The sequence below is a fragment of the Mesocricetus auratus genome, unplaced genomic scaffold (genome assembly GCF_017639785.1).
Source record: "Mesocricetus auratus isolate SY011 unplaced genomic scaffold, BCM_Maur_2.0 Super-Scaffold_100691, whole genome shotgun sequence".
NCBI classification, from domain to species: Eukaryota; Metazoa; Chordata; class Mammalia; order Rodentia; family Cricetidae; genus Mesocricetus; species Mesocricetus auratus.
The window spans coordinates 34619732-34633139 of record NW_024429267.1 but is presented as its reverse complement, the minus strand read 5'-3'; the positions used below and the strand labels follow the sequence as shown (position 1 = coordinate 34633139).

The 13408-nt window shown below is 44.0% G+C and overlaps 1 protein-coding gene across 2 annotated transcripts in view; it reads left to right on the top strand.

Moving 5' to 3' along the window:
* Positions 1-4415: 4415 nt before the first annotated feature.
* The window catches only part of Atp1b3 (ATPase Na+/K+ transporting subunit beta 3), a 29503-nt gene continuing 20510 nt past the window's right edge, over positions 4416-13408 (top strand). The window contains exon 1 of one of the 2 annotated variants that reach the window (XM_040739601.1): positions 4416-4733. In XM_040739601.1, the coding sequence (XP_040595535.1) occupies positions 4625-4733 (109 nt within the window). In that variant the 5' untranslated portion in view covers positions 4416-4624. The remainder of the gene's footprint in view (positions 4734-13408) is intronic. The other variant, XM_040739602.1, reaches the window with a different exon arrangement.

The window sequence follows — 13408 nt, the reverse complement described above, 5'->3', positions numbered from 1 at the left end:
GAGGAAAACTTTATGATTTGGTTATCTCCTTCTATTTTTAAGGGGGGCTCACCAGAATTGAACCTAGGTTGCCAGGTTTGTGCTGAAAGCACCTTTATCTGTGGAGCCATTTAGCTGGTCCTTAAACTTTTTGTTTTTGTATTTTTTGAGATAGGGTTTTACTATGTATCCCTGGCTGTGCTGGAACTCACTTTACAGCCCAGGTTGTCCTGGAGCTCAGTGTGTATCCCATGTTGCCCTCAAATTTGCAGCAATCCTGTGTGGTAGTCTGAATGAGAATGGCTCCCATAGGCTCATGGGTTTGAATGTTAGGTTCCCAGTTGGTGGACCTGTTTGGGAAGGATTAGGAGGTGTGGCCTTATTGGAGGAGGTATGTCACCGTTAGCTCTGTTCCTGCTTTGTGTTTGTGGGTTGGGTGTAAGGTCTCAGCTGCTGCTCCAGCATCATGCCTGCCTGCCTGTTGCCACACTTCCTTCCGTGATAGTTATGAACGCACTCTCTGAAATCGTAGACCCCAGTGAACTCTTCTATAAATTGCGTTGGTCTTGGTGTTTTGTCACCACAATAGAAAAGTAACTAAAACTCTTCCCAACAGTTGGGATTAAGGGTATAAACCACCATTCCTTGCTGTTCATGCCATTTTGTTTTTTGAGTTTTTAAAGCAGTATCTTACAACATAGTTAGGGCTGGCTTTGAACTCACCATGGAGTCCAGGCTGGTCTTGAATTTACAATCCTTTTACCTTCATCTCCCAAGTGCTGAGACTACACACTATGCTTAAGACCATCAACAAATGTGTCTGTCTTGAAATATGCAAGAGTGTAAAGATATCACTTGCAAAAGGATTATTTAAAAGCAGTCAAGTAGAAAATGGCTTTGCTGTATGGAAAGGAGTATGTGAACATGACTGTCAAAAACAGTGAGATGTCAGCACAGTTTTCATAAGGAAACCTTGTCATTCTTGTTGAAGCGGGTTGCTTAAGTTGACCTCAAACTTGCTTTGTAGCCATGGCTGATCCTCCTGCCTCCCTTGCAATGAGACTAGAGGCAAATGCTACCAAGCCTGGATCAGGAATTTTAATATCCATTTTCTCAGGGATAAAGTAAAACTTCCAGCAACTCAGTGCCAACATCATATAAGTTATAAACCAACTTATGCCTGATGGTGGTGGTACATGCTTTTAATCCCAGCACTTGGGTGGCAGAGGCAGGTGGCTCTCTGTAAGTTTGAGGCCAGTCTGGTCTACAAGAGCTAGTTCCAGGACAGTCAAAACCAGAACAACAACAACAACAACAACAACAACAACAACAAAATAAGCTCACTTATAAAAGATGTGGTTAAAAGAACCCAAATTCTTTTTTTCTACACATGCTTCTAAAATTCAAGATTGAACCTAAGATTTTCAGTAAATTAAGGGCCACATGATTCTATCTGCATTCATAGAAAGTATGAAATGGATTTTGCCACCCAGTAAGAGGATGGCAACTGGGTCTTTGATTCCCTCAGCTTAGTGACTCTTCACCAGATTTCTACCTTGGGCAGCATAAGAGAGATACTCACTTAAATCTAACTCGTCAGTGTTGTGATCACAGGTGAATTAGTTTCTCTAAACATTGGTATACTCATTTATAAATTAGGCAAATACTTTTAGATTTGGGTTTTTATGAAGATTATCAAAGAAATCACACTAACTACCCAGTTCAGGGCAAGTTATCTATACATGATCCTTACTACTGTAGGATTCATGTGTGTCTGTCTTCTACAGGTAGGTAGGGCTGTCAGATACTCAGGTAAAGTTGAATTTCATCTATATTTGGATTTCAGATATATAAGACCCAGTGTTTTTCAGGGTAACTATCCCAAGTTATTGTTATTTTAAATGTATCACACCTATGTATGCATGTATGTGTGCATGCATTGTGTGTGTGCTTGCACATCCCACAGCACATGTGTGGCAGTGAGAGGATAACTTGTAGGAGTCAGCTCGTGCCCTCCACTATGTGGGTCCTGGGGATCAAACTCAGGTCCTCAGACTTGGCAACAAGTGCCTTGCCCTGCCAAGCCAGCTTGCCAGCCCTGTGTCCCTGTGTCGAATATTATACTAAAAATAGCTATACTAGAGCTGGAGAGAGGGTTGGAAGTTCAAAGCACTGGTTGTTCTTTAAAGGACTCAGGTTCAGTTCCTAGCAGATACAGGGCAGCTCACAACAGTCTGTAACATCTAGAGACATGCTCTCTTCTGATCTCCTGGGGCACTGCACATGTATGTTACACAGACATAGTGCAAGCAAAACACTTATAATAAAGTTATGCATCATCTCTGATACTCAAACTTAAGTTGGTACCCTGCATTTTACCTTGGCAAAGCAACTTCTCTTATAAAAAAGAAAGTTACCTACAAGGAATATAACTGACTGGACTTGGTGTTTCATCTGCTCATATTTGGCAGGCTAATATGCCAAGACAATCGGTGTTTTCCCTTCCAGGTCATGGTCAATTATTACACAGAAGAGAAACAAATAGTTCCCATATTGCTGGAGGAGAGTATATTTTTGCCAAATTGAAATCTGTTGAAACTGGCTGCCATACTGACTAGACTAGCCTAGCCATCAATTTTGAAAGTGTTTACTGAATTATATTTGTATTTAAACCCTTATTTAGAAAAACCTCAAAGCACTAAGTATAAAAGTCATATTATGGCTACTAAAAACACAGAAATTGAAACTCTCAAACAGCCACTGACATCTTTGAAACATCATTCCATAATGTTGTTTTCTGTTTTCTTTGTATGAACCAGGTAATTATTTCTTAAGTGTGTGTGTATGCACACACACACACACACACACACACACACACACACACACAGAGATAGGTTTTATATTTCATTCCGGATAGACTATATATCTTTCCTCTTACCTAAACTAAAATGCTTGTAGTTATCAGCACCCTAGCTCCACCCTTGTGTACAGTTCAGTTTTTGAGGTAAAATTATTCCCATTCTTTAGTCTTTAACGTTGCCTATAATCTAAAGAAATGCCCTCTAGGCTCCTTGCATGATATTTTTGGTATCTCTAGTAGTATCAGCTCCGTGCCAAACTCTACGAAACGCTGCTGCAAACCTTCTGGTTGCTATTAGCTTAAAAAAAATAACTGGCAGGCTGAGGATACAGCTCAATTGGTAATGTGCTTGTAGTGCATGTATGAGGCCACGGGTTCCATCCTCGCCCCCAAGCCCCAACATCCCCGAACAAAACAGTTAAAAACTGAAAATCAGGCATGACAGCGGATGCCTGTAAACTCGAGAAGCTGAGGGAGGAGAACCGGAGCTTGGGATACAGCGTCAAGTCAGATGAAGCTACACACCCTGTCACAAACCAAACCAAACTTAAGTTTGGATAGTCATCATATTTGGCGGGGGGGGGGGGATGGTGGTTTATGAAGAAAATTATTGTAAAGTGTTGCATTTATTTATTCATTATTGTTATTTAACAGAGGCAATGATCCCGTTCTTTTCCGAAAAAAAAAAATCTCACCTTCTGCTCAAACTCCCATTTTGAGTCTTTTAAAAACCCGGCTATGGTGTGAGAGCTCTTCAGCTCCATCTCCTGTAGAATGTTGCTTGCATCCTCTGCTCCGCCCCGGCGCAGCGGCCACCAGGGGCAAGGAAACACCAGCAAAGTGGTTCAAGCATGTATACTCCATCAAGTATTGTAGTTAAGAATTGGAGGGAGCAGGCAAAAAGATCAAGGCATCTTTTAGTGGACAGGAATCTCGGGAAAACATTTATATTGATTTCATTGGTACGCTTAGCTGAATCTGGAGAAAAAGTATGCGGTACTCTATTTCGTTAACAATAGCACATTATAATATAATTGCCTTGCCCGAGGCCCCGGGTCAGGTGGCCCACAGCAGCCAGTTCACACTGGACGCTACAAACGATGCCGAGGCCCTGCCGCAGGTGTCTTTCAGCGACGTCACAGAGCCTAGAGGAGAACGCACCGTGGAGGTTTGCAGGAGGCTCCCAGTCCGAGGACACCCTCCGGGCTTTGACGGCTACACCTCAGGCTGATGGCCCGAGGCCTGGGCTTTCAGCGCAGAGCGCTGCAGACTCGGGTGCCCACCTTCCTCAGGCCACCACCCAGATGGTCACCACGCCCTCCAGACTTCCGCCCGCAGCCCCCGCGGTGCTGCTTTCCTCACACCTGGGCGGGGGCTACAGGCGCCGGGAGCCGGGGCGGAGTGGAGCCTGCTCGGGGGGTGGGGCCCTGGCGTCATGGGCGGGGCCTGGCAAGCTGGGCGGGGCCGTCGGGGGCGGGGCCATCCGGGCGGCGCTAGGCTTTCGGGCCGCGCCCAGCCGGGCGGGAGGCAGCGGCCGCGGTGCGCGCCAGCGGCGCGAGGATTGGCTGCGGCGGGCGGAGACGTCAGGCTCCCGCGGCCCCAGCGGCCGCCCGGCGCGGCGCGGCGCAGTTGGCTCGAGTGGTCTGGTAACGGAGACTTGTTCCCGGCCCTGCCGTCCTCTGCCGCAGTCCCTGGGCTGCGCCGCCGTCGCAGGGACGCGCCGCCGAGCCCCTCGTCGCCTCCAGCCTCGCGGCCTCCGTTCGCCTCGCCTTCCGCACGCCCACCATGACGAAGACTGAGAAGAAGTCCTTCCATCAGAGCCTGGCCGAGTGGAAGCTGTTCATATACAACCCGACCAGAGGAGAGTTCCTGGGGCGCACCGCCAAGAGCTGGGGTGAGCGCGCGGCGGGGCGGGCGGCGCAGAGGACGGCCCCATTCATTGCCCGTGGCCTGGGGGCCCCGCTCCGAGACTGGGCGGCCGCTTCCCCGGCCCCAGCGGGCCGCACGTGCTGCCGGTTCCCGCCGCGAGCGGCGCCGGAAGCGGGACCCGCTGGCCCGGCCCGGCCTCCTTTGTGGGGAGCGCGCCCTGGAGGCCCGGGCCGCGCCGACTGGGGAAGCGGGACCTGCCCCTCGCCTGCCTGGGGAGAGGAAATTTCCACTGCCCGCTATCTTGTGACTCGGCGACGCTGCCACCCGGACGCCCGGGAGAGTGCGGGCGAGCGCCGGGTGTGTGTGTTTGTGTGTGTGGGTTGCAGGGACGTGTGACGGGGAGTTAATCACTGGGGCACATTGTCCGCGAAAATGCACTGGAATTCCGAGCGAGAAAGGCCGACTCGGAAAGGGCTTCCTCGTGCTCGGAGGTCACAGCGCTCTTCTGCCTTGCGGATTTTGCTTGGGGAAAGACAGCCCTTTCTAAACACCCCCACCCCTCTACGCGCGCCCGCCCCTCGTCTTCCAAACATTGGAGTGATGGTTGAATGTTAGCAGCTTTGCTCTGCGCGAACTCATTGTTTTAAAAAGAAATAATGAATCCATCTTCTGGGTGTTGTGCTGCTTTACGGTGCCTTTTTTTGTTCAAAACCGTTAGAGAAGGTGGACAGATGTGTTCCATTATTGCCTTTATACTTAAACAGTCTTCTCTTTTTGAAATCCTTTTAAAGAGTATTTTGTTAGTGGATCTTGACAGATTTTTTTTTCTTTTTCATTCCGAGCAAGAATAGATTTCTAGAACTGAGAACCGCTGGGGCATGGCATTTTAAAGAGAAGCATGAACACAGTAAATGAGCTCAGAAAATAACTTGAAGTGAACTCCTCCAGGGTGGAAGGCGACTTGACGTCCTGTCATAAGCTGAAAGGGGCCCTGGAAGTTTTTTTTTTTTCTTAAATTCCCAACCTCCACTTCAGAAGCGAGGAAAATGAGCCCCAGAGGTTGTGATGTTTGTCTATGTAAAATTACATATTCCACGGGGCCAAGAAAAGAGCCCAGTCTCCTTTAATCCCAGTCCAGTGGTTGTATTATCTTACAGATGCCTTGCCTAACTGCCCAGTAATCATGTACAATTTTTATTTAAATTACTGTCTTTTCTTGGGCGCTCACTGTGTGATGAAGAAATCAATCTTCCACCCAGAGTTCAAGGGAGGATGATGGTAATTGCTTGTTTCTGGAGTGTGCTTTCAACTGAAACGATTTGGGGTGGTGGAGAGAAATTTATTTTTGTAGATTACCTTTTGCATTTCTGTCTGCCTTTCTCATTTCTAGCGCTATCTTCATTTTGCTAGGGCTTCTGTAGGCTCTCCCTGTAGCCCAGGCTGGCCTCAGACTAGCTTCTTGTAGTCCTCTAACCTCAGTCACTTACATGAGTGGACCACCGTGGCAGCTCAGATTGTGCTGTCTTGATCTTTGTTTCAGGATAGAGATTTCCTTGGTCATGTGCATTTAAATAGATAATTTACACAAAGTATAAGGGTTGTAGTGGAACATAGAGTTGGGGTTAGCTTTGAAAGATCTCTTTATGGAATTGGTATTTGTTGTCTTTATGCTCAAATAGTAAATCTCGAGTTTATTGTGGTAATTGTAAGCCAGTGCAGAGTGGCATGACTAGTTGAAGATCCCAGCACAAGGACATTTTTTTTAAGAAATGTGGGTGAGAGGAGGCTGAAATCCATTCTTGGTCTTCAAGGCCATGTTGGGTCTGCTATGGAGAAGGGCTCCTATGCTCAGACCCAACAGAGGTCTGGACATCTGTGTGCCTATGGGGCTGCTAAGAGGGGTGCTTTTTACTTCAAATCATCAAAGCCATGCCTGGTCCACCTTTAACATCTTGGAATGTCTTTCCGCAATTTGTGTGATGTTCCTTTTTTAAAAGCCAAGAAGAGATCATAGCCATATAATTATTTGTAAACACCTTCCCATGTTAAAATGATCTATATCATTTTTGTTAATTCATTTACTTGATTAGTGTCCCACCGTATAAATATTCTTTTTTTCACCTATATGTACTGGTCTTTCATTCCCCTCCCCCTTGTATATGTACATTTTTCTGAATTCATTTCCTTGGGATCGGTTCATAGGATTTCTAGGCTGCTCATATAAACCTTGTAGAGTTTGAAAGCATGTTGTCATGGAAATTTGTCAGGGTATATTCCCACCAGCAAGGGAGACTATTCTTAGCTTTGTGATTGCTTTTACATTTTCTGATAATAGCTTTCTTATTCTTTTTTTTTTTTTTTTTTTCCCGAGACAGGGTTTCTGTGGCTTTGGAGGCTGTCCTGGAACTAGCTCTTGTAGACCAGGCTGGTCTCGAACTCACAGAGATCCGCCTGCCTCTGCCTCCCGAGTGCTGGGATTAAAGGCGTGCGCCACCAACGCCCGGCTAGCTTTCTTATTCTTGAAAATAAGTTTATATGAGCAAATATTTGTTTCTAGTTGTGTCCCTACTCCTCTGTCATAAAATTAATGTAGGTGGTATTAAAAAATACATTATTATTTTTTTACTTTGTAAAGTTGTTCAGACTTTTGTATGAAGGCCTCCGGAGATTTTATAGATGTACACAGTTTTCTGGTTTTATTATATATACTTAGGTCTGTAGTATGTTCTGTCTTGATCTGAGGTGTTTGCCTTTAAATACATTAAATACTTTAGAAACCTTACATTTTTAAAAGTAATTTTATGCCAACTGTAGTGGCTCATCCCTTTAATCCCAGCACTCTGGAGGCAGAGGCAGGAGATTCCTGAGTTCGAGGCCAGTCTGGTCTACAAAGCAAGTTCCAGGACAGCCAGGGTTGTTACACAGAGAAACCTTGTGTGTAATTTTGCTGTAAACCTTTTAGAAAATGAAAATTCTGTGTTACCTCACATTATTTGATATCAGTCTCACACTGGGTTACAGTTATGGTAAAGCTGGTGGTAAACCTTGGTGGATTCCATGGCAGGTGAGGTGGGGGGACAGGACACAACCGTACACACAAACACGCCAGGCAGACAGAACTTCAGTGAGAAGTTTTATTAGAGAGGGAGGGAGGGAGAAGGAAAGAGACAGAAACAACAGAAGAGGGAGACAGGAAAAGTCATGTCTGCCCCAGGGGAACAGCGGGAAAGAGAGCACAAATGGCAAGGTTTCAGGGGGTGGGGTGGGGTCCTTTGCACCTTTGTGCTGACCAGGAATGCCTGAGTACATTCTGCCAGGTAATGGGCAGGCCAGCATAATATCTGAATTCTTACAGCAGTAATCTCAGAATGCCTACATAAACCTCATTTGGGTTCTCTAACAGCCCTGTAAAGCAGAGGCAGTGTGGGGTCTGAGGTATTTTCTCAAGCTGAACACTAAGCACACACCAGGAATAAGTAGTTGCCATTTCTAACAAAACAGAATAAAAATGTTGGTGCCTGGTGGCTGATTTTGCAAACATAAATAAGCTTGTGAATTAAATACAATTAGAGCTAATGTAGTGAGGTTTGAATATCATCTAGTATTTAAGATAGGCAGTGTGCCATGTGCTGCAGGTAAATTTGCTGGATTGTTTGAGTCCTGCTGGCTTCAAACACAAACTCTCCCACCTCCACTTCTGAGTGCTAAGATTATAGGCATTTGTTACCACATCTGGTTTACAGTTAACATTTAAATTATGGAATATAATAGCAAAAAATGTTTCTAAGGAACAGTTGTTTCTGTATTTTGTGTGTATAGATGCATTGAACACTGTGATGTAAGAAATAACATTTCCAGCAAGAATTGTATACATGACATAGGAGAGAAAAGTCACTTGGTGAGTTAGTAAGAGGACAGAATCTTAGATCAGAGGTTTTGTGTTTGTAAATTATACCTGGCATGGAATCATTAAAGATAAACTTGGGGCATTTTTTGAGTTTGTTATCTTATCTAGGTTGTCTGTTGATAAGTGTTGTAGATTAATCTTGAGTTGTTTTCAAGATTCCGGTTACTAAGCATAGTCAGTCACATCAATTCTGGTCCATAACTAGCTGACCACATCGTGTTCATATGCCTTTTCTTTCATTATAGAACAATCATGAAGTGCTATTTTGGCAACCAAGTGCTTGCATTCTGGGTCACGCCTTAGCAAGTGCTCTGCTCGGGAGATTAGATTCCATCTAATGTTAGTTGTCTAGAGTAGAGGACAAGGCAAGTGTGTTTACATTCCAGTGTTATGTAGCTTTATGAGGTGGTGGCCTTTGTCTAGTAAGTAGGACATTTCTGAAACTTTACAGATATAGGCACTTTTGAAAATCTCAAGCCTTACCTTGCCTTGTGTTATAAATGCAGGACAGTGAGGGAGGGCCAGCCCCAGATGGGGCATGTACTGAACTGTCACCCAGTAGGAATAAAGACATCACTCTTAAACTGTCCAGGAAGTAGACCTGTAGTGGATGGGAGGGACAGAGGTCACAGGAACCATTGTAATAGTGATTTTTTGTTTTTCGAGACAGGGTTTCTCAGTATTATTTTGGAGGCTGCCCTGGAACTCACTCTGTGGACCAGGCTGGCGTCAAACTCACAGAGATCCGACTGCCTCTGCCTCCCGAGTGCTGGGATTAAAGGCATTAGCCACCAACGCCCAGCCTGTAGTAGTGTTTCAGTGTTAAAGAACCTCACTCCAAAGTGGTTTCTTTGCTTACTCCTCCCCAAAGTTGATTTCTGAAATTTTTTTAGAATTAAACTTGTACTAATAGGTAGTTTTATTTTTTTTAAGCCAGTTTATAGGCCAACATGGCAGCCCACACCTGTAATTCCATCATTTGGAGATTGGAGATGTAATTACAGAGGCAGAGGCAAGAGGATTACTATAAATTCCAGGCCAGCCTAGTTTACATACTGAATTCAAGAACAGCAAGGGCACCTGTCTTAGAAAAACAAAACAAAGACCTACAATAACAATTTTGTGATGGAGTATCATTACATTTGATTAATGACGTTATTTAAATATTATGTAAAAGAAAAAAGTTACTTTTTAAAATGTTTACTGTTTATGTATTTATTTATTTTTTTAGATTTTTGTGTGTGAGTGTTTTGCCTACATGCATGTCTGTGTACCCTGTATGTGCTTGGTACCCTCGGGCTGTCCAATCCCCCAGAACTGGAGTCATAGATGGCTGTGAACTGCCATGATTGATGGGAATCAAAACCAGGACCTCTGAAGAACAGCCAGTGCTCTTAACTGCTGAGCTATCTCTCCAGTCCCCAAAACGTTTACTTTTGAAAGATAAATTGTCTTCTGATATTTGCATTTTGTTGATTTTTTTAAATAGGAATACTGTTGACCTCTTAACCATTTCATGTAATTGCTGATAACATTCTATGTTTAAGGAGAGTGACTGTCTTTTTGAAGTGTAGTTAATAAGTTGAGTATCCATTTTTATTTATTTGTTTTTTTGTTTTGTTTTTCCAGACAGAGTTTCTCTGTGGCTTTGGAGGCTGTCCTGGAACTAGCTTTTGTAGACCAAGCTGGTCTCCAACTCACAGAGATCCTCCTGCCTCTGTCTCCCAAGTGCTGGAATTAAAGGCGTGCACCGCTGCCGCCCGAGTTACTTTTATTATTTTTAAATTATGTATTTGTGTGTGTGCAGCGCACAGCATGCATGCATGCAGGTTTCAACAGTGCATGTATAGAGACAACTTGTTAAAGTTGTCTCTTTTCTGCTGTTGTGGATCCCAGGGATCAAAGTCAGGTCACCAAGCTTGGTAGCAGATGCTTTTACTCTCTAAGCCATCTTGTTGCTCCCTCACCCTCCTTTTTAAAGACATTTTTACTATGAAGACTTGAATTTGAGGTGCCTTAGCTTACAAAGTGCTAGGTTATGGGCATAGATGACTATGTCCAGGTTTTTTTTTGTTTTTGTTTTTGTTTTTGTTTTTGTTTTTGTTTTTTTTTGGTTTTATGAGACAGGGTTTCTCTGTATTGTTTTGGAGGCTGTCGGTCCAGCCTGGCCTCGAACTCACAGAGATCTGCCTGCCTCTGCCTCCCGAGTGCTGGGATTAAAAGGCCTGTGCCACCACCGCCTGGCCTGCTTTTTTTTTAAATCACATATGCAGTTGACTTTGTGTGCTTCCTCATGGTTCTGTATCCATAGTGTATTTGTATCCGCATCCGCTGTCTGCAAGTCTGTCACAGGCTTTTTATGTTATCATGAGTCAGCTGCCTAGCAGAGATCTTCATGTGGTCTCACACGTATCTCTTTGGTAGTCTGCACTGCTCTTCAGGCCTCCTTGGTCCAGAATGGCCAGCTTATTCCTTTCCTCATACTGTTCATTCTCTGTATATTAATTCTCCCTATTTGTATGATTTCCTTTGTATGTCAGATCTGCCACAAGCCTTCTGATTTACTTTAAGTGAAAATAATACCACTTATTTTCTAGTAATATCTGAACCTGGGGTGAATCCATAATGCAGGACTTACACCTGGATTTGTATCCCTGTAGCATCTAGTGTGTTTTGAGGTAGGAGCGGAGTTTCAGATTGTGATTCATTTAGGTCCTTGCAGTAAAATTGAGAATATTGAGTTAGAAGTTTTAGCTCTATACCGTAAGTGTGATGGAGTTCATTGTATAACGAGACGTAACTCAGCCAGCCAGGTCTCTATGAGTTCCACTAATTTTTCCGCACTAATTTTGAAGTTTCTAGCATCATAATAATGCTGAACTTGGTGTGGCTCAGAAGTCCACTGAGAAGATGATCAGACTGGGACAGAGTACAGACCTAAATTCCAGTTCCACCTCTGCATCTAAGCTTAGATTCCTTTTGAAAAGCCTCTGGGTCTCTATAAAGGGGAAGTAATTTCAGATGTCACTGTATGAACCCTGCCTGAATGCTTTTGGCTAGGAAGCAGCAAACATTGAAGAACCAGATGAATATTGTAGGCTTTGCTGGCTACATGTGCCTGTTGTAGCTTTACTGTTACTCCGAGTGGATGACACTTGTGTGAGCCTGCCTCTCAGTATTTGATTTGCAAAAAATGAGTTGCAACTGTTGACATAAAAGTAGTAGTTGTAGACTGATTTTAAGTATTAAGGGCCGGGCGTTGGTGGCGCACGCCTTTAATCCCAGCACTTGGGAGGCAGAAGAGGCAGAGGCAGGCAGATCTCTGTGAGTTCGAGGCCAGCCTGGTCTACAGAGCGAGTTCCAGGACAGCCTCCAAAGCCACAGAGAAACCCTGTCTCGAAAAACCAAAAAAAAAAAAAAAAAAAAAGTATTAAAATGGGGCTGGAGAGATGGCTCAGAGGTTAAGAGCACTGCCTGCTCTTCAAGGGGTCCTGAGTTCAATTCCCAGCAACCACATGGTGGCTCACTACCATCTATAATTCAATCTGGTGTCCTCTTCTGGTGTGTAGGTAGAACACTGTATATGTGATAAATAAATAAATCTTTAAAAAAATAAAGAAGTATTGAAATGGCCCAGGCTCAGTAGAGCACACATATAATCCTAGTGATTGGGTAGTGGGGGCAGGAGAATCAGAAGTTCAAGGCCAGCCTGAGCTGTGTGAGGCTGTCTCAACCCTCTATTCCCAAAAGAAGGCAAGGAAGGAAAAAAAATTTGAACTGGTCTGAATGGCATATAGACTCTTGAGTTTCCTCCTCATGTAACAGAAATAACACACATGTCTGCAATTTTACAAATAGCCATACTCAGTAGTTTCATTGGTACCATCAGCTTCTCTGGGCAATCACTATTATCTCTGTTAGTGCTTTTAAACATGTGATACTTGATGTATCTATTTTGGGTAGAAGTCTGGCAGCTTCTTATAAAAGCAAATATACACTTACATCCTAGCCCAGCAGTTCTCCTATGTGTTTACCCAAGAGAAATAAAAACATGTCCACAAAAACACTTGTACAAGAATGTGCATAGTAGTTCTATTTGTAATAGCTCTAAACTGGAAACAGCCCAGGTGTCCATCAGTAGGAGAATAGACAAACAAACTGGTGTGTCTACACAGTGGAGTACGACTCAGCTGTAAGAACTCAACATACAAGACATGGATGTTGCTGAGAGTGGTGGCACATGCCTTGGTCCCAGCAGTTGGCAGTGAGGGCTTTCTAGACCAGCCAGAGCTGCATCGGAAGACTGTATTTTAAATAACAAACAAACAAACAAAATGCCCTCATTTGATTGGGAAAGCTTCACTGAAGAAAGTACATACTAGATGATTTCATTGCATGCTGTGAAATTGTCCAGAAGTGGCTGCATTTAGAGCTTCATTGAGACTGGAGATCTACTGAGATGGTGGGAGGTATGTCTTCAGTAGGGGTTGCGGTCATAGAGGTGAACGAATTTTGTCAAATGTAATCATCTTTTGTGACTGATGTATTTCCTCAACTTCGGCTGAATTATTTGGGGGATGAAGGACATTGACACTTACTATTTGAACTGTATTCAGAAACAAGGTAAAATGTTAGCTGTAGACTCTGAGTGGGATTCTGGGTGTTCACTTAAATTTCATTCATTTTACCTGTGCATTTGTAAATAATGCTGATTGAAATGTCATAGCCAGTCTGTTTCCTAAAGAAATTCAGTTTTTAGTACTGGAGTGATGGCTCAGCAGATAAGAGCACTG